The 27,738-nt window shown below is 43.3% G+C and overlaps 1 protein-coding gene across 1 annotated transcript in view; it reads left to right on the top strand.

The window, feature by feature from the left end:
• Positions 1–27,738, top strand: part of LOC147205274 (netrin receptor UNC5C-like) — a 157,360-nt gene that overhangs the window by 110,143 nt on the left and 19,479 nt on the right. Inside the window, exons 5-8 of the mRNA XM_086111773.1 lie at positions 17,020–17,200; positions 18,264–18,431; positions 18,709–18,873; positions 26,686–26,877. Coding sequence (XP_085967899.1) covers positions 17,020–17,200; positions 18,264–18,431; positions 18,709–18,873; positions 26,686–26,877 — 706 coding nt within the window. The remainder of the gene's footprint in view (positions 1–17,019; positions 17,201–18,263; positions 18,432–18,708; positions 18,874–26,685; positions 26,878–27,738) is intronic.

Here is a 27,738-nt window from a genome sequence, read left to right as displayed (position 1 = left end):
TTCAAGCAGCTGCCGTAACACCGGTCAAAGTATGCTTTTATTCGGTTCCTCACTTTTTGGCAAGTTCAACTCATCACTCCAACACTAGTCAATGGATTCTAATAAATGATAATTTACTAGTGAATCTATTCTATTAATCATTGACTCACTCTTTGGCAAGTTCAAGCACTATCTCAGCACTAGTTAATGGATCCTATGAAACAATACCTTACGAAGTGAACGTATTTTATTAGTTGGTGGCTCACTATTTGGCAAGTCCAAACCACCTCCGCAACACTAGTCAATGCTTCAATACTTCAACAATAAATATAGTTGGTGGGTCACTTTTTGGCGCATTCAAGCCACCACTGCAACTCTAGGAAATGCTTGCTTGAACAGTACTTGGCCAGTCAATCTATTCTCTTAGTCAGTGGTTCACTATTTAGCAACTCAACTGTATTAATAGAGCACTTTAAAACAACCACCACTGGATACAAAGTGGCTTTACTTTCGCCAGCTGCCTAAGATGAAAGAAGCTAGATTTGACGATGTGCCGGTCCAATTTAAATCACTGTCAAGTTTAAGACCCAAGTCTGAGACTGTTAAGGGGCCGGAGGTCCCAAGTTCGCAAAATGGGATGTACAAGGACCAGATTCAATTTCAGATTCAGAAAACTTTATTTATCCCCGTGGGGCAATTAGAGTTGGACCAAACACCATCAAGAAATTCAGTGCCATTCAGCTCTTGATTTCCTCTAGACAGGATAAAAGTGGCAAGTTCGAACCACCACCGCGACACTGATCAGTGCTTGGTTTAACAATACTTTACCAGTGAATCTACTCTATGAGTCTGTGGTTCACTATTTGGCAAGTTCAAGTCACCACCGCAACGCTAGTCTATGCACGCTTAAACGATAATAGTGTACCCATTCGTTTTTGACTCACTTGGCAAATTCAGAAAAGTAAAGTGAGAGGAGAAGAGAAGAGGAGAGCTGATGGCACACCAGGAAAGGAAGTTGTTCATCTCAAAAGGAGGTCACATACGCACACGTACACACACACACACACACACACACACACACACACACGTACACACACACCTGGGAGATTTAACACAGGTGCAGATGTTTCCCAGTGATCTATTGGACTCATCCTCTCATGTCAACATTCAAGAGTAAAGAGAGCGAGCGTGAGCAAGGGGAGACAGAGATGGATGGCGACCAATCTTAAGAGAAGGTCGGCGGCAGGGAGACGGAAAGCGAAAAAAAGAACTATTTCCACAGCAACCGGCGACGAGCGAGAGAGCCTTAGTGAGGAGGTGATTATGGAGGAGGCGGCGAGGAGCAGATTATGTGCGGGTGATCCATTAAGGCACGGCAGACAATGTCAACATGTCGAAAGGAAGGAAGGAAGGAAAGAGAGAGGAATGAATGAAAAGGATAAATGAATGTTGGGAGAAGCAGTATTTCCATACAATCTGCTCAATTAGGGGAAAAGGATGGAGGTTGCTGAGCGAGGAGAAAAGGTGTGCGCGTGCATGTGGAGCGATGGCGGTGTAATCCATTATAAAATAAGAAGGGGGATGCGGGGGGGTTATCTGTCCGCTCCTCATGTTATCTCCTCTCCTCTCCTTCTTTCCTTGACCTGACTCATCTTTTTTCTCCCAGTGTCTTGTTCTTTCCTTCCCTGCTTTTCCCCTTTCTCCTCAGTTCTTCTTCTGTCATTCTTCCCTCTCCACTTTTGTCTTTTCCTCCCTCCGTTCTTCTGCCCTGACATCGTTCCTCCTTCGCCGCTTCCGTTTTCTTCCCATTTCCGCTCTCATTCGCATCGCTCCTCTTCGACTGTTTTCTCCGCTGCTGTATTTCCTCCCCTCGCATGCCTCCTTGCCTCCTCTTTCCTTCTGTCCCCTCTTTCCTCTTTTGTTTGCTCCCATCCCTTTTTTTGTCAGTCTTAGCATCTCTTCTCCTCTCCTGTCCTGATTTCTGCTACTTTTTCTTTCCTTATCTGGTCTTTCCTCGCCCCTCATTTCTCTTTCCTACTCCCTCCTCTTCTCCTTTCCTTTCCCCTTTGCTATTTCTCCTCACTCTTCTCCGCACCGACTCTTTCCTCTCTTATTCCTCTCCTTTCTTCCACTCCCCTCACTATTTCCTCTCCTCTCTCCTCCATTTCCTCCCTGCAGCTCCTCTTTTCTCCCCTCTCTTTTCCATTGCTCACTCCTCCCATTTCATATCGTCTCCTCCTCTTTTCACCCCTATTTCCTCTCCTTACTTCCTCTTTCCTTTCATCCCCCCTATCTTCACCCTCATCTCCGCATTGTTTTAGTCTTTTCTTACATCTCCTCATTTTTCCAATCTTTTCTTCCCACTTCCCCCCCTCCACCCCCATTCCCTCTCTCATTTATCTCTGCTCCTCTCCTCTCACTATTTACTCTCCTGGCACTTTTTTTCCCTCGACCGCCTGTCTGCCATCTTCCTCCTCTTGTGTGCACTTGGCTACATAGGTTCTGCTTTTTGTGCCTCGCTCAAAACAAAATGCACTCTTTCGGCTCATTTACAGTCGCGAAGTCAATGTTGCATGTGTAAAATGATGTATTGCATGTGTGCGTATTTGTATGTGTGTGTGTGCGCGCGCCATACATCTTTCATGGGCGGTGCACCGGCTGGGTTATAAATAGGTCTCAAAAGGCACGTCCCCGTCTAGGCAGTTGTCTTCATGTGTTCTAGTTCTGCCGGCGGTGGGACACCTTGGAGAGCACTGGCACTATTTGTTCACTTTGGGAATTGTTTTCTCTTCCTTATCCCTCTGTATTTCCCCTTGATATGTTTTTTTTTTTTATTCCCGCTTGAGAGTTTCTTTGAAGAACAATATGCGCACACCTCTGGGAATTGTACCCCCTGCCCCTTTTTATGCTGCGTTATTGAAAATAGATGGGGATCCAATCTATGGGCGCCAACGTAACAGTTTGCTTCGAACAACGGCAGGCAATATAGCGTCACACTTTTCAACCCTTTTAGATTATCACTTTAATCTCAGACAATTATGCTTTTTCTTAAATTCCAGTATTTTCTTTGTAATATTTTTTTTTCAAATGATGAATATATTGTCATATACATATCATATATATATATTTTTTTTCAATCTTTTACCAGGTCAAGATTCTTCTCAGTCCCTAACTTTGTGTGGTGGTGTAATTTTTTTTTTTCTTTTGAGTGTGGCCCTAATATGCTCTGTGCAATCGACATCAGTAGTAGTTGCTATGGCAACCCAGTAATGTCATCGTACTTTAATTGGATCTTCATGTCACTCGTGCAGATCTCATTAATTAAACTGTCAGCGCTCCCCAGAAATCCCATCGTGTCGCTCTCACCTAACCTGCGTTGCGTTGTTGCAGCGCCGGTCCATTTGGAGCGTGTCGCCAGGGTAGCGGGACGGTCCAAAATCCCCCCCAAGAGACACCACGGCACATATGGCCAATTAAAATGGACGTCAAATGGCACATGCTCACTTCATTAAAGACACCTGGGCTGCTGCCGTCATTCGCTTAATGTTGCTTTAAATGTAGCCCGGGGTATCCATCATATTTTACATCTCCAAGTCTGCTAATTTAGATACCTGACTTTCACCTGCTCATGTTAAACCGCATTTGGTTCACTGCAAGTATACTTCCTAAGTCAAGGCACTTTTATCTCAAGTATCTGTATCGGGCAGGGAATACGAGTGTTTTTCTATTTCTATCCATCCATCCATCCATCTTCTGATTCGCTTTATCCTCACAAGCGCACACAAAGAACAATCCTCCACGCTCATACTTACACTGACACTTAGGGACAATTTAGAGTGTTCCATTAACCTGCCATGCATGTTTTTGGAATGTGGGAGGAAACTGGAATACCCGAGAGAAAACCCACACATGCATGGGCAGAACATGCAAACTCCACATAGAGAGGCCGGAGCCGGAATTGAACCCTGTACTGGGAGGTTGACGCGTTAACCAGTGGACCACCGGGCCACCAGCTATTTGTATCCATAAACCACATATTAAAAATAAAAAATAAAGAATGCACAATTTGTCGACGTTGCTTTTCATTGAACGGATGTACTGTCGCTTCCAAGTTTCAAGAGAAATCAAATACGAAAAAATAGAGAGTCTGGGCGTTGAACTTCATGTATTATTTTGTGCAAACACACACACGCACACACACACACACACACACACACGTTAGTTGAATTCATGTGTGCCATTGGATTAAATTTCTATTAGTTTTCCCCGATTGAGTTTGAAGAGTGTTGATTAGGCAGTAATGGCCTTTGTTAGCTCGCTAATGAAGGGCTTGATTACTATTCTACTTAGTGCCGCACATCGGGATATGGCTGATGTGTTTGCTTAGCATCTGTTGGCGATAACACACACATGCAATTGTCTTTTTATTCACTGAGGAGAAGTGACGCAAGTGGGGGCAAAAGACGGATGGTGTTGGCTTGCCAGCGCTCATCTCTCACTCCCCTCCCTAGTTCTGTCTTTTCCACTCCTCGCATCCTCTCAAACCACTTTGCTCTGTCCGTTGTGTTTTCTTAAGACGTCCATCAGCTTCCGAGACGGTTTCTAACCCCTCACGCTTTCTCCTGTCTCCTTTAGTGCTCGCTTGTTTCTTTTCCCGATGACTGCTCTTTGGGCCCCCTCTAACTTTTCAAGACCGGGATTGTGTTAGTCCGATAGAAAGAACATGTGTGTAAATGTATATGTATATGAGTGTGTGCGCGCACTACAGAATTCCCCCTAAAGAGAAAGTCAAGTCAAAAATGTTCTTTATAAAATGTTCAATGCACCCTCACCAGTCTGGACAAGAAATTCTGATTAATATTGTCCATCCATCCATCCATTTTCCGAACCGCTTGATCCTCACTAGGGTCGCGGGGGGTGCTGGAGCCCATCCCAGCCGTCTTCGGGCAGTAGGCGGGGGACACCCTGAATCAGTTGCCAGCCAATCACAGGGCACACAGAGACGAACAACAGTCTACGCCCACACTCACACCTAGGGACAATTCAGAACGTCCAAACAGCCTGCCATGCATGTTTTTGGAATGTGGGAGGAAACCGGAGCACCCGGAGAAAACCCACGCAGGCCCGGGGAGAACATGCAAACTCCACACAGGGAGGCCGGAGCTGGAATCGAACCCGGTACCTCTGCACTGTGAAGCCGACGTGCTAACCACTGGACTACCGGGCCGCCTGATTAATATTGTGTTTGTGAAAAATGAATTAAGGTGAAAAATCCACTTTTTTTTTTAAATCTATCTCAGGGGGCGGGCATTTTGTCCTGTACTGCCATTTGCTGTCAGTTGAAAATGACAGTGCCTCAGGGCTCAGGTAACAATGAATAATCAGAATACCGTGTTTTGATTTGTGGGGGTACGTAGAGCATATATTTGAAAAGAACATTTTTGACTTAACTTTAGGCAATTATTTAAAATGTTGTCTTTTTACAATACATACAATATATATATAAAATATTAAAATTCCTCGTCTCACCCACCCTCGGGTGGTGTCCGTCCCTCATTCAGCTCGGGTCCTCTACCAGAGGCCAGGAAGCTTGAGGGTTCTGCGCAGTATCCTTGCTGTTCCAGTACTGCACATTTCTGGACTGAGATGTCCGATGTTGTTCCCGGGATCTGTTGCAACCACTCATCTAGTTTGGGGGTCACTGCCCCAAGTGCTCCGACCACTTTCTGATGTTTCCATCACTTGGGACCGCTACATCCACTACAACGGCTTTCCTCTGCCCTTTATCTATGATCACGATATCTGGTTGGTTCGCCATTACCATCTTGTCAGTCTGGATCTGGAAGTCCCACAGGATCTTCGCTCTGTCATTCTCCACCACCTTCGGAGGTGTTTCCCATTTTGACCTTGGGGTTTCCAGTCCATACTCCGCACAGATGTTTCGGTAGACTATGCCAGCCACCTGGTTATGGCGTTCCATGTAGGCTTTCCCTGCCAGCATCTTACACCCTGCAGTTATGTGTTGGATCGTCTCAGGTGCCTCTTTGCACAACCTACACCTTGGGTCTTGTCTGGTGTGGTATATCTGGGCCTCAATGGCTCTGGTGCTCAGGGCCTGCTCCTGAGCAGCCAGGATGAGTGCCTCTGTGCTGTCCTTCAGGCCAGCCCTCTCTAGCCACTGATAGGACTTCTTGAGATCAGCCACTTCAGTTATGGTCCGGTGGTACATCCCGTGTAGGGGCTTGTCCTCCCATGATGGTCCCTCTTGCAGCGCCTCATCCTCTGTTCCCCATAGTCTGAGACATTCTCTGAGCACGTCATCCGTTGAAGCCTTCTCCTTGATGTATTCATGGAGCTTGGATGTTTCATCCTGGACAGTGGCTCTCACACTCACTAGTCCCCGGCCTCCTTCCTTTCGGCTTGCGTACAGTCTCAGGGTGCTGGATTTGGGATGGAACCCTCCGTGGATGGTTAGGAGCTTTCGGGTCTTAACGTCCGTGGTCGGAATCTCTTCCTTTGGCCACCTTATTATTCCTGCAGGGTATCTGATCACTGGCAGGGCATAGCTGTTTATTGCCCAGGTCTTATTCTTGCTCTTGGTATACCGAGGTACTTGTAGCTGTCCTCAATGTCTGCTATTGTTCCTTCAGGGAGTGAGACCCCTTCAGTGCGGACTACCTTTCCTCTCTTAATCACCATCCGACTACATTTCTCTAGCCCGAATGACATCCCGATGTCGCTGCTGTAGATCCTGGTTGTGTGGATCAGGGAGTCTATGTCCCTTTCGCTCTTAGCATACAGCTTTATGTCATCCATGTAGAGGAGGTGACTGATTGTAGCTCCATTTCTGAGGCGGTATCCATAGCCTGTCTTGGTGATTACTTGGCTTAGGGGGTTCAGTCCTATGCAGAACAGCAGTGGGAAGAGTGCATCACCTTGGTATATGCCACATTTGATGGACACTTGGGTAAGTGGCTTGCCATTGGCTTCAAGTGTGGTTTTCCACATCCTCATCGAGTTCGCAACGAAGGCTCTTAGGGTCCTGTTCACCTTATACAACTCCAAGCATTCAGTGATCCATGTATGTGGCATCGAGTCATAGGCTTTCTTGTAATCAATCCAGGCTGTGCACAGGTTGGTACGTCGGGCCTGCAGTCTTGTGCGACTGTTCTGTCAACCAGGAGCTGATGTTTGGCTCCTCTGGTATCTCTACCAATGCCCTTCTGTGCTTTGCTCATGTATTGACCTATGTGTCCACTTATCTTCGCCGCAATGATGCCTGACATGAGCTTCCATGTTGTGGAGAGACAGGTTATTGGCCGATAGTTGGATGGGACTGCACCCTTTGAGGGATCCTTCATGATCAGGATCGTTCGCCCTTCGGTTAGCCATCCTGGGTGAGTCCCATCCCTCAACAGCTGGTTCATTTGTGCTGCTAGGCGCTCATGGAGTGCTGTGAGTTTCTTTAGCCAGTAGGTGTGGACCATGTCCGGGCCTGGTGCTGTCCAGTTCTTCATATCTGAGACTCTTTCCTGTATGTCTGCCACTGTTATGGTAACTGGGTTCTGTTCAGGGAGGCTGCTGTGCTCCTCTCTCAGGGTCACCAGCCATTGTGCACTGCTGTTATGTGCAACCTCCTTCTCCCATATGCCTTTCCAGTACCTTTCAGTTTCCAGTCTTGGTGGGTCAGCTCTGTTGTTAGGACCCTGCCACTGAGCGTACACTTTCGCAGGTTGTGTTGCGAACAGCCTGTTTATTCGTCTGGCCTCATTCTCTTTCGTGTATCGCTTTAGGCTGCTGGACACGGCTTGGAGCCTTTGTTTGGCAGTTTCGAGTGCTTCAGGTATGGTCATCTGGATGCACCTCTCGGGTATCGGCCTTTTCATCACACCTCTCTGGGCCTCAGTCAATTGACTCACATCTTTCCGAGCCGCCTTGATCTTAGCTTCCAACCGTCTTTTCCATGGTGGGTAATGTATCTCATGGCTTCCATGGTTGCTCTTATAGCCAAGCATCTCAAGGATCACTGATGCTGAAGCGTATATCAGCTCATTGGTATCCGTGATCGTTACGGTAGGGATCGCCCTCAGTGCTGCATTCACACTTCCCATGAGGCTTTCAGGTGGTACTTCACATAGCCGTTGTAATCGGTTTCTAGGTTGCCCAGCTTTCATTCTCGCCATGATCTTAGCTTTCAGGTCAGTTGCTGCCTCGCTCAGCATTTCATTGGGGCTGGCCTCCCAATCTCATCATCTGCATTCATTGGGGCTTGCCTCCCAATCTCTGGTATGAACTCCTCCTCTGATCTGGCAGCCTGGGGCCCTTCACCATGGAACCTGCGTTGTACCTCATCAATCTCAAGTTGTGACAGCAGTTGCCGTTTGTGGATGTTGGAACACTGAGCTACTAGTTGTTTCGTGGTCAACCGTGACTGGGTTTCGAAGTAACCATTTAGCCCACATTCTCTGCATGTAACCCCTCTGACTAGGGTTGCTTGAGTAGTAGCATTCCAACAGAGCCATGTTATCGCATCTCGCCCATCTCCGCTTTGTTCCAGTAGCCCATTTTTCATCAAGGTGCTCTGGTTCCCCAGCACCTGACGCAGACCTTGTTTGGCCGGGCGACGTCTGAGCCGGCATGTCATTCATTTTACTGTCCCACACTGGATGATGTTATGTGCTTATTTTTTGCCCCAAGCGGGATTCAAACCACCGTCTCCCGTATGCCAAACCGATGCCTTACCAACTGAGCTATCCAGCCGCCATATATATATATATATATATATATATATATATATAATATATATATACACACACCTGTATATACAGTATATATAGGTTACCACATCCACCTCACAATGCAGGGTTCGATCCCGGCTCCGGCCTTCCTGTGTGGAGTTTGCATGTTCTCCCCGTGCCTGTGTGGGTTTTCTCCGGGTACCTGGGTTTCCTCCCACTTTCCAAAAACATGCATGGCAGGATAATGGAACACTCTAAATTGCCTCTGGGTGTGATTGTGATCACAAATGGTATTCGTTGTGGCCTGCAATTGGCTGGCAACCAGTTCAGGGTGTACCCCACCTACTCCCCAAAGACAGTTAGGATGGCACGGATGTGACCCTTGTGAGGATAAATGGATTACAAGTTCAATGGATGGATAAGATTTGAAGACATGTACTACAAACCTTACTTTTTTGCCATAAATATTTTTTTGTACTGTGGTATCTCTTTTTATACTAAAAGAAAATATGATTTAGTTGTTAAAATTGGAATAAAATAATTATTTCCACTGGGAAGTCACAACTTCCTATTTTGCATCATTATTTTTGCTTTCCAAATAAAAGATGGGAAATACATGCTTTTCATTGGCCAATAACAACGTGTCCCGGTTGCCATAAAGCCACATATTAGCCAGGGAAGAACTCAAACAAACTTTCTTCTTCTTCTTCTTTCTTCTTTGTTTGTTTATTGAACATAAAACATATATACAGTAATAATTTGACAGAAAATAAGGTAGATAAAAAAAGTAAAAAGAAAGAAATCAATCTTCATTCAACACAGTTATGTTCAAGGGAGTAGGAAGAAGTAAAAAACGTATCTAGTCCTACCCCGTTATGTGATTGTATCTAATAAATCATTTTTATATCAATCAGAAAAGAAAAAAGTAAGAAGAAAGAAGTCTCCATTAAGGCTCATACTTTACCCTTAACCGTGATATTTTTACAACTTTTGGTTTGTATCGGGATTATATACTTCCACACCCTGACACTCTTGTGTCAATTTTCTCTTGTATTCATAATGGATATTTATATACCTTTCTCTATTTATCAACTTAGTTCTGATTTATCATTATATTTAATGTTTTGAATTTATCATTTTAACTCTGATTGATGTAGGTTGTTTGTACTATTTTTTTGAATTTGTTTTTGAACTCAGCAAGCGATTTACTCATTTTCAGGTCCGTTTCGAGATTATTCCACAGATTAACACCTTTGATAGATACACTTCTTTGCTTGATGTTTGTTCTTGTTTTGAGTTTTTTGAATAAGTTGGTACCTCTTAAATCATAGCTGCTTTCTCGAATTTCGAAAAACTTCTGAATGTTTTGGCAGAGCAGGTTATTGTGTGCTTTGTACATTAATTGGGCAATTTTAAAGTCAACCAGGTCATAAAATTTCATCGTATTTAATTTGATAAATAGTGGATTTGTGGGTTCCGTATATTTTGATCTATTAATAATTCGAATTTCTTTTTTTTGTAGGTTGAGAATAGGGAGTGTGTTTGTTTTGCAGGCATTTCCCCATATTTCCACACAGTAGGTCATATATGGTAATAATAATGAAGTGTATAATGTGTACAAAGATCTCTTATTTAGCACTTCCTTGGTTTTGTAGAGGATCCCTACGGTTTTGGCTATTTTTCTTTTTACGTTATCGATATGTGGCTTCCAACATAGTTTTGAGTCTATTACTAATCCGAGAAACTTGGTTTCATACGCTCTTTCTATCTCAATTGAGTTTACCATAATTTTAGCTTGGTGTTTGATTGGTCTTGTGCCAAAAACAATTAACTTCGATTTTTTCAGGTTAAGTGACAATTTATTTCTGTCGAACCAGTTTTTTAATTTGTTTAATTCGTTTTCTACGGTTGTCAGGAGCTGTTTCAGATTTATTCCAGAACAGTAGAAAGTTGTATCATCAGCAAATAGGACACATTTAAATTGTTTTGAGACCTTGCAGATATCATTTATATATAAGATGAATAGTTTTGGACCAAGCACTGACCCCTGAGGAACTCCGTGAGTGATTTTCAGTTGATTCGTTTTTTTATTGTTGAGTTGCACGTACTGATATCTGTTTTCTAAATAACTTTTTATCCATTTATAAGCTACACCTCTAATGCCATATCTTTCTAGTTTTTTCAATAATATACTGTGATCTATTGTGTCAAAAGCTTTTTTTAGATCTAGGAAAACCCCAACAGTAAATTCTTTGTTGTCTATATTAGTGGCTATTGCTTCCACAAACTCCATAACTGCCATTGAGGTGGTCCGTTTTTCCCTGAAGCCATATTGATTCTCACTTAACAGCGCATGCTTTTGTATAAAGCTATCAAGTCTGCGAGAAAATAGTTTTTCTAATATTTTTGAAAATTGTGGTAGTAGTGATATTGGTCTATAATTTGTAAACCGATGTCTTTCTCCACTTTTATAGATTGGAATAACTTTAGCAATTTTCATTTTTGATGGAAAGATACCAGCTTTGAATGACAGGTTGCATATGTGCGTGAAAGGTCGCACTACATATTCTGTAATCTGATTTATTATTGTCATATCAATATTAAAGCAATCAGTTGACTTTTTATTTTTAAAAGTTTTTATAATATTTGATACTTCTTCTTGTTTTACAGCAGTAAGGAACATCGTGGAGGAGTTTTTTTCTACATATCTATCTATTTCAAACAAGTTTGTTGGATCAGGAATTTGTTTTGCTAGGTTACTGCCGATGTTGACAAAATACTCATTAAATTCAGTTGCTATTTCTGCAGTTTTTTCCAAAATAGTATTTTTGCCTTTGATAAAATACTCTGGATAATCCATGTTTTAGGACTATTTCTGATTACTTGGTTAAGTATCTTCCATATTTCTTGTGTGTTACTTTTATTCTGCTCTAATAGTGCATGATAATGATCTCTTTTACTGGTTCTTATAATATTTACTAGTTTATTTTTATAGGTCTTATATTTTTTTTCTGCTTCTTCAGTTCTCAATTTTAAAAACAATTTATATAAATTGTTTTTCTTTTTACATGCGTTTTCTATGCCTTTCGTTATCCATGGCTTACTTGGGTCTTTATACTTTTTGGAGACTTTAGTTAATGGAAAATGTTTATCATATAAGGAGATTATGGTAGACTGAAATACTTCAAACGCTGTATTTGGTATTGTATCTTCGTTTGAGTAGACCTCGGTCCAGTTTTGTTTTTCTAGGTCTTGCTTAAAGGCGTCGGTGGAGCATTGGGTTCTTAGTCTTATTTCTGTTATGTGAGTTGTTGACTTAGCTTTTCTATCAAAATAATTATGAAAAACAGGTAGGTGGTCACTTATGTCATTAATGAGAAGTCCACTTTCCATTTTATGATCAATCTTATTTATAAATATGTTATCTATTAATGTGGCCGTGTCCACTGTTATTCTGCTAGGTTTCAGGATTACTGGGAAAAAGCTGTTGCTGTACATAGTATTTATGAAGTCGGTTGTTTTTTTGTGTCCATTTGGGTTTAATAAGTCAATGTTAAAGTCACCACATATTATTCGTGTTTTCTTATCGTTGTTGTAACTGAGCATATCTGTTAAGTTTTTTATTGAATGTGTCAATACATGATCCTGGTGTCCTATAGATGCAACTTATGATGATATTTGATGCCTTTTTATTATGTATTTCAATTTCAATGGTTCTTCAACTTAAAAGAAAAAAAAAATAATGCGGCTGTGGGCTAATTTGGAAATGTTTGCACGTATAAAAGTGAGTACGGCTCCTCCTGCTCTCTTACCTCTGTATCCCATGACTGGAGTGTCATTCCGGCATGAAATGAAGTGACAAATCTTCCTGGGTGGCTCGTTGAGATTATTGGAGCGCACCACGCCCGCTCAGTACCCGCTCCCCCGCACACACCTACGCGCACACATACGCAGGCAAGGCTAATCACTGGCGGAGAGAGCTCTTTAAGCCACTCGGCTGTGGTCTTGCGGGGATGGAAATAATACAGCTAATCAAGGGGGATGATCCTCAGTATCAACACTTCGTTTTCAGTACAGTGTGATTTGCAGGTGGTAAAGAGTCTTGCGTAAGCGCTCCTTTGTGTGTTTTCTCATTTTATCTCCACAATGCCACATTTTAGCATCTTTTATAATCTGCCTTTTTTTTTTAAGACTCTGCCATTTGTTTTGCCTTTGAAACATTCACATGATGTTCCTCTTTTGCGACAGACTGTGATGTTCCCGCACGCAAAGCTTTTCGCCTTCCGGAACTTTTTTTTTTTTTTCCTTTTGGTGGCGCTCCCCAGCGCAATAAACTATCTCTATATTGTGGCCTACTTTTATCCACGCCAAGCCTTTGTTCTGCCACCGCCGCTAAAAATGCAGGCAGATAGAAAGCGTCGTGCATTAAGTCTTTCCCTTTTGGCTCTGCCTTGATCTTACACAGCTGGAGATTGAGCGTTTGTCCTTAGAGCAACAGAACACCAGCGAGCGTTTGAATGAATTGCACCAGTTTTCACGCAAAATGCAGTACAATTGTGAAAAATACATAGATAGGGTTATGCTATTAATTCCGCTGCACACCGGGTGACGCAGCCAATACCCAACGGTTCCGCAATGGTTTTCCATGAAGCGAGCTTCAGATACACCGTTGCTCAAGAGAACTCTTTACATTCACTTGCACATTTCTCCCAAAAAGAAGTGCTTGCAAGAAGCTGTTTATTTGGCGCTCCCAGCTGCAATTAACTGTAAAACCAAACCGCACAATTTCATCTAATGAAAGTCTGATCTTAATACGACACAGACAGGCTAATTATAAACTTGAGCACAACCCATTTTCTCTTACAGGAACTGGAGCTTTGAGGACCTTCTCTGCCTCTCCTCTTTGCTCTTATGCTAGTATGTCAACAACGTCAGTGCGACGTAGTACTCCACTGAAGGCGCATTAGCCAAAGTTCGGACTTGCCTCTGTACTTCAAAATCTCCAATTTCGCCGGGTGCTAACGATGAACCCTGATGTAAGCAGCGGAATGCTTTATACACAGGCTTGATTCAAGTGGATTACTGCGTTCCCTTTGAAAAGAATGTCGCATGATTCCTTTTGTTTCAAAGAAAAGAAGACTAGACTCTTGTTGAACCATCAGCAAATCCCACATCAGTTGAAACCAAGGCCAGAGCTACATCTGGTGTGTTTCACGTGTCGATCCTTGTATCAAAGGCCGCGGGTTGTGTTTGTGTGTCTCGTGTCTGAAGCTGTGCGCCCAAAGCGAGGAGACAGGTGATGTCGGGGCGAGAGTTAAAATAACAAACATGCCATCGCCCCCAAAGACTGACTTGATCCAATCAGCCCCTGTCTGTTGTCTGACACACACCACCATGCACACACACACACACACACACACACACACACACATTGGTTGACACCAGCTGGGGCTAATGATGTGATGGCTGCCGTGGTATTGCCACCACATGGGGTCTGGTTGTCTGAGCCCAGCCGAGCATCTATGGGCCCTGCATGCCAAAATGAAAAGCCGGCACTAAAGCTGTGATAAAGCAGCAAAAGATCTGCTTTTGTATTGTTTTGCATCGCCGCGTGTCTGTTTCATTTTCGCCGCAGACTCCGAAAGTGCTACAGTAAGCAAATGTGAGAGCGGAAGGTTGCCGGGGTTAATTGGCATTGAAGTTCAAATTACTTTTTAAGTGCAGGAGGCATGTTTGTTCTCATTGATTTTGCTGACTGGGAGTCATTTATAAACAGCGTTGGCAGGGAGGGAAAAGAAGTCGGTGGTAATGGAGTAGATAGAATAGCTCAGCCACATGCGTGAAGCTACATGACAAAAGAAATGTTAGAGTGGGATGGATGGATGGTGAACAGATGGACTGGATGATGGACAAAGACTTGCTGGGTTGGTCTTCACTGGATAGTGGATGGATGGCTTGGGACTAAAGATGGATGGTTGGATGGAGCGATGAAAGATGGTGGGTGAAGAGGGATCGGAATGAGGTCCAGTATCTTTGGAGGATGGCTGAAATAGATTATAAATGGATGGATGGATGAAGTGTAAATAGGGCTGCACAAGATATCGAAAAAGTATCAACGTCGCGATATCGGCCCATACAATATGCATATCGCAAAGGTATGCAACAAGTTTCTTCAGGAATAATGCTTTTCCAATATCATGCAGCACTAATTGGAAATGGTATATTTATAAAATGGATGCATGGATGGATGGGCAGATGGATGGATAGTGAATGGATTCTTTAGGTTCCTTTCAAGGTTCGCAAACTTCAACTAATGTGACAGCTCATTTAGGTTTGCTCAGGGGTCACCAACGTGGTGCCTGTAGGTAGCCCCCAAGGTGCAGTTCGCAGCCCCTTTCTCAAAATAACTCAACAGTGATGGGACGTTGTGATTTTCTCAGAGTGTTGTAGAAATTATCATTTGAAAATGCACCTGATGATTGTGCGAAACCATTAGCATTGGCCAGTGTCTTAACATAAATGAAAATCTGTCATTTTTGATCACATACTACTAACGGTATTGAAGGTAATTTGGGGATTTGTATTTTCGGAAGTGTGTATCGAATTGGTAGCCCTTCACATTAATCGGTATCCAAGAGGAAGCTCTCAGTTTTAAAAAGGTCGGTGACACGTGGGTTAGACGATGTTCACCGTACTCCCTTGGTTCTTGAACACATCTTGATATTTTGGGTCCGTCCAAAGAAGCACTTTCCCTCCCATTTGTGCCGTACACAGCCTGCATGTTCCATTTTCTTGTCGTTGAGCATAACCTTTTGTTTTATATTAGAAAGCAAAAGGTCAAACAAGGAGCTTGCCGTCATCCAAAGAATCAAGCCGGTGGAGAGAGGAGCATCAAATTGCTCGAGAATAAGTACCGGCGCAATAACAGCGGCCTTGTTTTCCTCCCTTCGCCACATCTGAGATTTCCATTTCCTAACGTGACGCGAGAAGGAAATTAAACAATGGGAATGGAACAATGTTGCAGCGAACATTTATGCCTCCGCCATAAAGCTCGGACAGGCTGAATTTACGAGGGTTTGCCGCCGTAAATACTGCGCTCGGGAAATGTGATTAGGCTCATAAATACGATATTCCCTGCTGTCCTACCCTTCACCCGAGGAGCCTTGTAAAAGCATATGTTCAGGACACTTGCCTGCTTTTCGCTGTTGCCAGCCTTCTGTGTGGGATCTTTTCGATCTTTACATTTACAATCCGTAAAAGTCCAGAATCAATACACAAATGTTAAAAGTATAAATGAACGACATCATACTCACCAGAGATTATTTAATCTGATAATGTGTTCGGGTCACTCGAGACATATTTTGCTCATTGAAGTTGACCGGAACAAATTTTGCCCTGAGCAACCAATCACAGGATGGAAAAAGTATGATGTCATCAAGGGCTAGAGCTGATTGGTTAAAAATTAGTCCTACTGCGTTCGTGCCATCAAACCGCATTACTGATTCCGAAGGCCAGATTAGATTGAAATCGGATTGGACAAAAAAAAAAAAAAGATACGTAAGTAGAAGAAGTTCAGATCAAAGAATGATTACAAAATTATGAGAGTTCTGGGAATAAATGCATACAGTTTTATGGAACAAATTACAGTGTTTGAGTTTTTGCCTTTTCATCATTGTGTGTTGCACATAGCAACGTGAACTTGGGCAGGCATGTCTATCATGACTAGAACAACAACAAAAATCTCAAGAACCCATGCCCACAAAAACGCAGTCTAGCAAGTCTGCTATTTTGGTTTTAAGTGTACAATTTAGGGGTACTTGAGACATTTCCAGGTGTCTTTCAAAAACGGATTTGGTCTATACATTTGGTCTGATGGCTACCAAACTTGAACCACATATCCTGTACAAATGCTGATAATGCTAAATTGAAAAAAATGTATATATTTTTTAACCATTTAATGACACTCCATAAACTCTGAGACCCAACAAAATGTCATTTGAAGTCAATTTCACCTCACTACATGAAATGTACTTCTCATGTCTGTCAAGACTGGCACACCAAAAAAGTCTCAAGACTCCATGGCTGAAAAGACAGAGGAAGGCTGCCGTATTGGTTTGAAGCTGGCATTTTAGGGTAATTTTGGCCAGTCTTGCAAAAGTGAGCCATATTTGACATATCTGGAGCTTTTCTCATACACAGGGGCAACGCAAAATTTGAAGAAATGCAATTTTTTTCATTCAGTTTTGACATTCACTCGACCCATTATAAATATTTAACATTCTGCTGATCTTCTTTCTGGCAGGTGGAGTGGCTGAAGAACGAAGAGATCGTCGACCCAGCGGAGGACAGAAACTTCTACATCACCATCGACCATAATCTGATCATCAAACAAGCGCGTCTTTCGGACACGGCTAACTACACGTGCGTGGCCAAGAACATCGTGGCCAAGAGACGCAGCACAACGGCCACCGTCATCGTTTACGGTAATCATCGGTATCATATGGTGCAATTGACCGCTTTTGAAATTCTTATCTTTCAGTAAAGAATCACAGTAGGCCATAATCAAATCACAATATTTTGAGCTTCATTTTTGGCGGCATGGCAGCTGTGCCGAGCAACAAATCAAGTCCTAATATTGACTTGCCGAGCACCTGCGCCAGCTTTTGGCCAGTGTTAGAGGAGAGGAAACAATGCGCATGCGATGCACACAAAAAGAAAAACACACTCTGCATGTTTCCCTCCAGTGTAACCACTGTTGCATCTATCCACTGTGTGCTTCAATCCGAAGGGAGAAAAAAAAAAACCTGCGCGTGTGCGCTGCTACAGACAGACAGCCCGAGATGGAGTGGTTTGACACTGATGTATCCTTACAGAAATAGATTGTTCAATCTGCGGTTCAATCTCCTCGGCTCCCCCCCCCCCCCGACACACTCCCCGAGGGCCCGGCTGGCGCTGTTGACAAGGTGAAAAAGTTGCAAGGCTAGTGGAGGGATGTGGCGGATCACGAGGGGGATAAATAAAAGCATGGTGGAGAGGCAGCTCGGTGAAGAAGCTCGAATTGACCTATTTTTGTTGTACCCGATAGGAAGGTCCCGCTTCAAACATTGATCGACACATCCTGTAAACGCCATTTGTGTCGGTTGCTTAAGTCGTGAGAGCAGTTTGCAAAGAAACAGCAGAGAAATAATATTTGATTTGGGCTGTCCCAGTTGGGGGTGACAACTGTAACTCCTCCAATGATTCAAGCCTCATATATGTCCAGTAAAAAGCTAGACGTTTTGACAGCCATCATTCTCAGCACGGTATAGCCACAAAAAGAAACATTTTTAGAAGGAGTGAAAGCACATGATGGATTTAATATTTGACATTTGACCAATGTCCCATGTAATGGCTCCAACTTCTGTTTTTCTTTCACCATATTTCCGCTAGGCTAGGCAGAGCATCAAGCAGCAACTCATGCACTGTTTTGACCGAAAAACATTTTTCTGTTATGATTGTGGGGTTGATAAGCTGTCCATCCAATCACCGATCTCTTGAACTTCGCAGTTAATGGTGGCTGGTCGACGTGGACGGAGTGGTCGATGTGTAACAGCCGCTGTGGGCGGGGCTTCCAGAAACGAAGTCGCAGCTGTACTAATCCCGCCCCTTTAAACGGCGGATTGCCTTGTGACGGACAGGCCATCCAGAAACTACCCTGCACCTCCTTGTGCACCGGTGAGTTTGAACCAGTTTGCTATTTTCTGCCGTAACTTGCAAAGCGACGTCACGGACACGTGGCAATGATGTCATAGAATTGCAATGTAACACGTGACATTGCATGACAGTATCTTAATTGCTTTTGCTTGCAATACAAAGCAACAAAAAAAAGATTTGCTGTTGCATCTTCGGCAGCCATGTTTCTCTCAGGGTCAAGTCATATGTGTAGGCAAATCCCACCGTTGATAGTGGATTAGGAAGTGTTTTCCTTTCCTTTCCTTTCCGTTCCCTTTAGTGGATGGCGAGTGGACGGACTGGAGTAAGTGGTCAGCCTGCGGGACGGAGTGCACCCAGTGGAGGAGGCGGGAGTGCAACAACCCGGCGCCCAAAAATGGCGGGAAGGACTGCGAGGGTCTGGTGCTTCACTCTCAGAACTGCACCGATGGACTTTGTATGCAGAGTAAGTTGATCCTCTGCTACCCGCTCAGAAACCTGCACGGAAAGTTCATTTTGGATGTGAACTTGTTCAAAGTGGCCCCCCCCCACCCCCACCCCCTCAACAAAATGTTAGTGAGAGCCATTCCCCTCAAAATACTGGCAATTCCCCATTGTTGGAAACCAGTCCACACTAGTGGACAACTGCAAGTTCCACCCTACAATCTTACAGTACAGTGGACCCCCATTATTCAGGGGGGCGGAAGGGGGGGGGGGGGTATAGAACCGGTTGGCCTGCAACTAATCTGTGTATTATTGACACCACGTGAAATGCATTGACTCTGCATTTTTCATGGAAAAGGTTATTGGAGGGGGTGAACGTGTGAAGGAAATATTGAGGAAAATTACAACCAATAAAAAAAAAAATTAAAAATTAGAAAAATGCAAATCTGCCGGTGCCAAAAAACATGCATGGTAGGTTAATAATACATTTTATTTTCAAGCGCCTTTCAAGACACCCAAGGTTGAATGGACACTCTGTATTGTCCCGAGGTGTGTTTGTGAGTATGAATGATTGTTGGTCCGTGTGTGCCCTGCGATTGGCTGGTGACCAATTGAGGTTGTACCCTCCCTGCCGCCCAAAGGCAGCTGGGATGGGCTCCAGCGACACCTGCGACCCTCGCGAGGATAAGTGGTTTGGAAAATGGATGAATAAATGTTTCATTCAATGTTTTCGTACCACTTTAAATCGAACTGGTGAGAAATGAATCGTTCTTTTCGAAATTGCCTTGTTTGTATCATCCCTGCCCATTCAAATGTTTCGCTTTTGTATCACGCCCTTCTGAATTATGTTTGAGTCACTTTCCTACTATTTTTGTGGAAGCGCACCTAGAAAATTCTATGCGTGTTTTTGTGCCCTTTCCGACTAAATACAGACTATTTTGCCTCATTACCGACTAAAAATTCATGTTTTCGTGTCATCTCATCCTGAATTATGGTTTTGTGTGATTTCTTACTTCGTTCTTTGATTTGTTTTTTTTTTTGGTAGCATTTTGCAGTGAATGTTTGTGTTTCATCCTCTTTCCTCCATTTTTCCTGACAAATCTTTCTGCATCATTTCCCACTAACGGCTGAATACATTCAGGCAGAGTTGCTTTTTTGTTTATTACCACCTCCCTATCTTCCTCCTCCGACTCTTCCTCAGGCGGTGCTATCATCTCTCCCTTCGCCTGCCTTGTGTCGCTCTTCCTCTCAGGAGGCTGACTGCTTTCATGGTGTCGATTCATCCTCATTTACTTTCCGAACGTCACCCACCGGTGGCCTCGCTCGGTCAAGTCAAAGCCTCCTTTCTTACAAAAAGTTAACATCACATAACGAACCATCATAAAGTGCATCAGCCACCAATTGAACTGCCGTTTGGCTCATTCCCACCATGTTTTTTAATTTTTTTTTTTTTTTTGTGGTGAGTTTCTGAAACGCTTGAAAGGGTGAAGCGAATATAGCAGCGGTTCTCCAAGGCGCAGGCAATTATATTTGTTGACTTGCAGCATGAGGAGGAGTACCTTGCTTACTCATTGCGCCGGGAGTAATTGGCAGACGTTTGACGAGAGGAGAAGAGAAAAAAATAATAAAATAGCGGAACATATTTTTAGAACACGCACACACGCTCACACATTCTCTCGCTTGTGCATGCAACGATGCCACAGGTTCTCGGTGTGCTGAGCGACAACAACTCTTCATTAGCCAGGAATGATCAGCCAGCGCCTTGACATAATCAGTATTTTTCCACATTTTTCCAAGTCATATCGGCTTCTCTGGATGACACAAATTGTTGGAAGGCAACTCAAAAGTACAAGTCAAGAATGCACGGTATACATCGTTACACGTATAGCACAGTCCAACGCTTAAGGACTGAAAAATAGAAGCAATAAGTTTTGTTGTGTTGTCAGCAGCTTGAAAGGGCAACACAGGATTGGCTGGTCTCGAAATACAGTGGAACAGGGCACAAAAGCAAAAAGAACACCTACAGTGCCACAAAATGATGCCAGAGACGCCACTTTTGTACTAGCCGGTGCTAAGCTTTGAACTGAATAGCGGAGGATGTGTTCCAAAACAAAATCCATGCAGAGATGACCATTCAATCGGCCTCCGATTGAATTTATAACGGTTACGCCTCAAACAGAAGTTTGGGGTATTTCCTCTTATAGACTCAATTAATCGTGACGTGCGTCCTCTACTTGAATAAATAAGTGCAGCAAATTTACGCCTCCTCTTTTGCGTTTTTGAAAACAAACCGCTTGTCCATCAGGGGTCTTGGTGGTAACAAGGAAGATGCGCTTTGGCTCATTAAAAGACACCATGCCATCCAAATGATTTCGGCAGTGATAATTTTACAGTTTGGGCCCTGCGAGTCCCAGGGACTCGCTGATCAGAAAAGTATGAGTCCCATTATGCATTTAGAGAATCCCAAATTTCGAATTCTGAAATGGTCCACTTATTCAATTGCATATAATAATAACAAACAACAACAATATACATTGATAATAGGTTGATTTCTTACAAATCAACCTACAAATGCAAATTACAACAAATGCAGCAAAATTTTAAATAATTCAGGCATACAAGATTTGCTGAGAAATAGGTTCTTATTTCATCCCATGGTTCAGTCTTTGAGTTCATAAATTCTCCTCTCGACTCTGCTTCCAAAGATGCTAGGCTTTCTCAAAGTCAATTTATTATCGCAAAACACGATCCAACTTTAGCTGCTTCTCTGTGATATCTCCGCAATAATCTTTCGCAACATTTGTTTTAACGTTACACAACTTGGCAATTGTCTGCCGATCTCGCCAATCTGGTCTCGCGAGAACAGAAATCTCGTCACGCAAGATTACTTATCGCGAGATCAAAACAACAATAGCGGCGATTATCAAACTGCGATCGTTGCTGGAAAAAAAGGTGGTGCACTTTAGGTTTTTTTTTTTTGGTTTTGTTTTGACTGAGAAATTTCCTTGCGTCCCAAAAACGCACATTATTTGGAACTGTGTGTCCCGCGGGAAAATTATGCATTTAGAACGCGGGGCGCGGAGGTAACGAGATTGCTGTTTTGGCGCTCTTTCATTCAAATGCGATTTTTCCCTATCGTTGCTCTAATGTTGTACTCAAGTGATCTTTTCCGGGATGAAACCTGCAGGGTTATACATTCAGGCTCATTTCCCCCGATTGACTTTCTGTCCTTGTAACGACTCAACACACTGGGCTTATGTTTCAACTACTTCCTGTAGCGCTAACAGGAAGACATAAACTGTGCGCGAGCATGTGTGTGTGTCACGTCGCAGCACGTAGTGCGTCTCCAGCAAATAAATTCTGATGTCGTCTTTTAGAGCCGCGGTAATCTCCGGAGATAGCAGAGCTGCCGTGTAACGTGTTTTACCGTGTTGGCATTTGCATGACACAAAGCGCAGGTAGAACAGCAAACCAACTCTTTGTGTGTGTGTGTGCGTGCGTGTCCATTTATTATTCATGCTTTCTATTTAAAAATGAGCACAAACTTGAATGCAAACATACGCCAAATGTGTCAAAATAATCACCTCTTATTTCATAGAATTTTCCCAACATTGTTGTCTGTTGTCCTCTCATTTGGCTTCCCACTTAATCAAATGCCTTTTTCCCTCCATGCCGTCTTCTCTGTCACGCCGCATTCAAAAATTTTGCGTCATCTCGACCGCTAATCGCTTTAGCATTTGGCAGATGCGCTCACGATTAATAACAAACGAGGTTCAAAAAAGAAGGGTCACGCTGTTTGCTGTTGGAGATCAACAACGCTGATAGTGGTGAGTCAGTGTGTTGTGTTTCTGTCTCATGTGACTCCTTTTTTTTGCTGTTTTGTTGATCCAAGCATCCATCCATCCATCCTTCATCCCAACCTTTTCCCTGTCCCCAAGGTTCATTGTTTGAGACGTCCAAAGAAACGAGTGATGTGGGGTTCACATGTGAGTTTTATCTTTAATTTCTTGCCTTTTTTTTGTGTGTGCGTGCGCGCGTGTGTGTCCGAACCGCGCGTGAGCGTGTCTTTGTGTCCGTATCTATTTATGCTCTTCTCTTATCACAAAATCCGTGTATTTGTTTGCTTCAGGAAGTCAACTGTGCTCAAATGCTGGCATCAAAGGCACATCAATTATTTTTTCACCGTTGCCTGCGTGATGGGAATGTGAATCAAAAGTGTGTCGTTGATTCAATTTGGACAAGAAGGGATTTGGGCGGGGGGGGGGGGGGGTGGTAAATGGTTCAAAGGAGGAAAAAGCAAGTGTGAAAGGAAACACGTTATGGATTTTTTTTCTTTCATATTTCAAAACTGTTTCCTAGTGTCTAAAATAAAAGCAGTCTGACACGTATCATAATATACAAAATAAGTAGAATTACATCACACTTTACATCCATTTTGTACCTACCTGCCTACCTATTTAGAGATCCAACTACCCACCCAGCCCGATGATAAAACAAAATTTCACAAATACGAAGCAACCAACCCACCCTTCCAAACACTGAGCTACCTAACGACTGTCTTACTTGTGTGTGTGTGTGTGCGTGCGCGCAAACAATTTGGGATTTAAGAGTAAAACATCCACCTCTTCGCATCGAGCGCTGTCAGATTAGACTGAGCAGAGCATCAAAGATGTACGAATACGACTCTCGCTTCAGGTATTTCATGGGCTCCTTTTATAGTGTGTCCACTCAGATGTAGAAATGTGGGACCAGCTTTTCACATTTTATTCAGTGACAAACACACACAGGTGACAATAGGACTTGTGGTTGAAAGCTGATGTCTGTGTTTCCACACGTGGAGTTCGGGGAGTCAACTCAAGTCGCAGAGCTTTGAATTTAAAAGTTGAGTCTGTTCTTAGTCATCGATGTGACTTTAAAGTTCTTGATTATTGATAAAAAAAGAAAAGTAGGCTGGAAAACAGCAAAAAGACAAAAATCCAAACGTCGACTTTTTTTACCACCTCTTCAAAATAATGTTTTTTTCTGTCAGATTAGACTTCTTCTAATGCTATTGACGTTATTGTTATGGTATTCTCAATAAACGACCGTTTCCCACATGTTAGGATTTTGTACTTTTTGCATGGAAAAAAAATGTAACGTTAAATTCATTATTTGTCGAACAACATTAACTCATTCAATTCCACGACATTTTATTTTTTATTCTTTGTTGCATTTGCATGAGGCAGCCTCTTGCTGCTTCTTACTTTTGCATGGACGAAAACGTCCTGCTGCTTTCAGAAACTCCTCTCCCGGGTCACGGTGGAAGATTTTCCTCCCTACAAGCAATCCTCTCCGCTCGACGATTTGTTTAGATTTCTCCATCGCTACTGTTTCGAATGCCCTCTCTACTAACGACACGCTACTCCACCTGACTCTACGCTATTCCACAACTTGGCCCATCCATCCCTCCCTCTACTTCTACTTGTTCTGTGGCATATTCCTTGCTGATCCCATACACCCGCCGCCACCTGCTGGACAGATTTTAAATGATTTACAATTTACAATGCAGCCAAGCCTGATCTTTCGTCAGGGGCTGTGTCAGACAATCTTGCACACTATGGCGCAAAAACGTCATTGGTAGGCGGCAGTAGCATCTTTTTCAAGACGTATTTATATGTCATGGGGTTTGAATAAGTCAAGAAGTTTTTTCATTGCATTGTTGTCTCACTTGATTCTCAAGCGACGCAAACTTTTACCTCGTCACAATACAACTTTTTCCCTTTAATGTTACTCCATTCTCTCACACTACTTTCCATCCTCATACCGTGACTTTTTCTGTTTCTTGAAATACGAATCGCTGATAAATGACCCCTTTACCTTATTTCTTGAAAGTTTACTCCCCCGCGTTGGGCATGGGCATTATAGATCTCAGTACATGAGTGAGTGTAGCTTTGTGTTCTTCCTCCATTTCTTCCTGATTCTTTCTCAGCCTATTCATTCCGTCATGCTGCCTTCAAATCACGCGCACACGCACGCACACACGTCCAAACGTATTATTCATCCAAGCGGGTCGAAAGTGTTCACCCACGTCCAGTTGCTTTTTTCCTCCCCTCTCCTGTGTCTTGTTGTCAGGAGGCCGCCTATTATGCCAGGCTGTCAAGCTGTAAAAGGGCATTAAATAAACAATGAGTAAACTTTCAAGTGACAGCTCTCATGTTGTGGAACTTAAAATAGAAGGTCAATCAGATCAAGATTTATTAATCTAATAGATCCATCATGATTACTATGGTAGAGTTGCAATTTAAAAGGATTATAGTGACCCCTCCCAGTCATCGTGATGTTTTTAAAACATATATATTAGAGAGGTATTTTTAAAGGGTCCTTGGCCCACCCAGGTTTAAGAGTGGCAAGCATGTGCCGTCATCCACTGCACGATTCAGCCTCCTCGAGGACGCTTTGAGATGGTTGACAGCGCCCTCACGTGGTTACTCTCGAAACTTTCTTATGAAGGCGTGCACGGGATGTGAAGGGATTGACCATAATAAAAACCGTCTATCAATCTTCGATAGCGTTTATCTTCACGAGAGTTGCAGGGTAAATAATAATATGGATTGAAATCAATAATATTAGTAAAACATTATTAATATGTTCAATGTCATGCCAGCGGCCCGGTAGTCCAGTGGTTAGCACGTCGGCTTCACAGTGCAGAGGTACCGGGTTCGATTCCGGCTCCGGCCTCTCTGTGTGGAGTTTGCATGTTCTCCCCGGGCCTGCGTGGGTTTTCTCCGGGTGCTCCGGTTTCCTCCCACATTCCAAAAACGTGCATGTCAGGCTGATTGGACGCTCTAAATTGTCCCTAGGTGTGAGTGTGGGCGTGGATGGTTGTTCGTCTCTGTGTGCCCTGCGATTGGCTGGCAACTGATTCAGGGTGTCCCCCGCCTACTGCCCGGAGATGGCTGGGATAGGCTCCAGCACCCCCCGCGACCCTAGTGAGGATCAAGCGGTTCGGAAAATGGATGGATGGAATGTCATGCCATTTTAAATTCACTTTTCAAAACCAGAAATTTACCACTCAAACTAAAATTTGAAAAAAAGAATGCAGCTTGGTATGTTGCAGTGTTGGTGTACACCACTGCAAACTACAAGTGCAGTAATAAGTTGTTAAAGTTGTTCAAGTGAAATGTTTGATTGAGCTAATTTGATGAGGTGGACATAATAAATTGAATATACAAGGCACATAAGGTGTGCATCCACCCACAAGCCATTAAGTTTGACTGCTTGTCACAATAAATGTATTTGGTACATTTAAACGTTCTTAAACCATTTTTTTTAATCTCCTTCCTCACATCAACTTGTTGGTTTCCTTTCATCTGTTCTCCTCATGCTCATCTTGCGTCCTCGCCAATTCTTCGAACTTTTAAAGCACATTCTTCTTTTGTGGAAGGCCACATGAATGATGAATGAATGTATAGATGAGTAGCCTATCTTTAAAACACCTCATGTCATATTGAAGGGGGATCCTTGTAAAATAATTAACAAGCTTATTAAGATGGAACAGATTTATGAAAAATGTCTCTCGCCCCGGTGTCTAGACAAATGCTCTTATTACGCATGCCCGGGGCCTGTTTAAAAGTTTCACAGGTCTTCCTTTCAGTCTGGAAGTGAAGGGAAATGAGATGATGTCATTGTTCTGGGAGTGTTTTTAGGATTCTCTAGTTGGATTGTTTTCAAGAAAAAACTAAAAAATATGCTGTATTAATTTCAAATGGACTAAAAATGCAAAAAATTCGGAAACTAGATTGAATATATTCATTTATATGTAATAAAAGCATTGTTTTTTTGTTTTTTTTTCCAGCGGCTCCGAGCACGGACGATGTGGCTCTCTACGTGGGCGTGGTCATCGCCGTCATCATGTGCCTGGTCATCTCGGTCATCGTGGCGCTCTTCGTGTACCGCAAGACACACCGCGACTTCGACTCGGACATTGTCGACACGTCGGCGCTCAACGGAGGGTTCCAGTCGGTCAACATCAAGACGGCCAGATCAGGTACTTGCAGCCTTTGGAGTCGGATCAATTGATCGGCTGTGTCAACAAGGTTATGCTGGTTATTTGTCAATCATGATCCTTTGATACCTTCTTCCGTCAACATTTGGCAACAAATTCCGAAATAGTACAAGTCAAGGTTTTCGTGAAAAGTCAGCTTGACTGACGAAATGGCTGCCGTGCACCAAAATGAGCATTTGAGCCATTTTGATACACTCTCTTATAACATGACCAGTGACGATGACACTGATCGACGAAACCCACTTCCGTCAGTGCTGAGTCAGTCTTTTTTTAACATTTCCCGTCAGTCATCATTTGTCAGAAAAACGGTCGTCAATCAATGACCGACTGAAGGACTTCTGTGTGTGTTCAGTGTGACAGAACGGCCAACTCTGCAAGTCAATCCCTTGTCCCATTCATCCGCATACTGCTTACTTTATCCGAGCGTGTTCCGCTGGCGCCACATCGAGTCCCACCCGCAGCATCCGTCATTCCCGTGGTTAAATTGCGCTCGTCTTTTCCCGCCTGCGTTGCGTTTCTTTCCGTCCGGCTATTGGCGAGGACCCTGAGAAGCTCACTTCTTCACACATTAATTGCTCGACAAAAAATGTCAGGGAATTTGAAATCGATCAGGCGGTCACTGGAAAACTTTGCCCATTGCTGCTTCGCTAGTCACAAATTCACCGATTATGCTCAGCAAACCAGTTTTTATCTAATGCGCATCCTTGGAGACACTCGAAGATGAGTGACGGAGCCGTGTACTGTATAAATAAGACATTCCGTAATGCTTGTAAACATGACCAGTAAAATGCGAGCACAGAAAATGTTCCTACGCATATTGAACTGATGTCTTCCTGTGTATGT

This window comes from Hippocampus guttulatus, chromosome 5, assembly GCF_054856545.1.
Source record: "Hippocampus guttulatus isolate MCC_2025c chromosome 5, RoL_Hgut_1.0, whole genome shotgun sequence".
NCBI classification, from domain to species: Eukaryota; Metazoa; Chordata; class Actinopteri; order Syngnathiformes; family Syngnathidae; genus Hippocampus; species Hippocampus guttulatus.
Note: the sequence above shows the minus strand (reverse complement) of the source record. Positions and strands in the feature narration are given on the sequence as shown.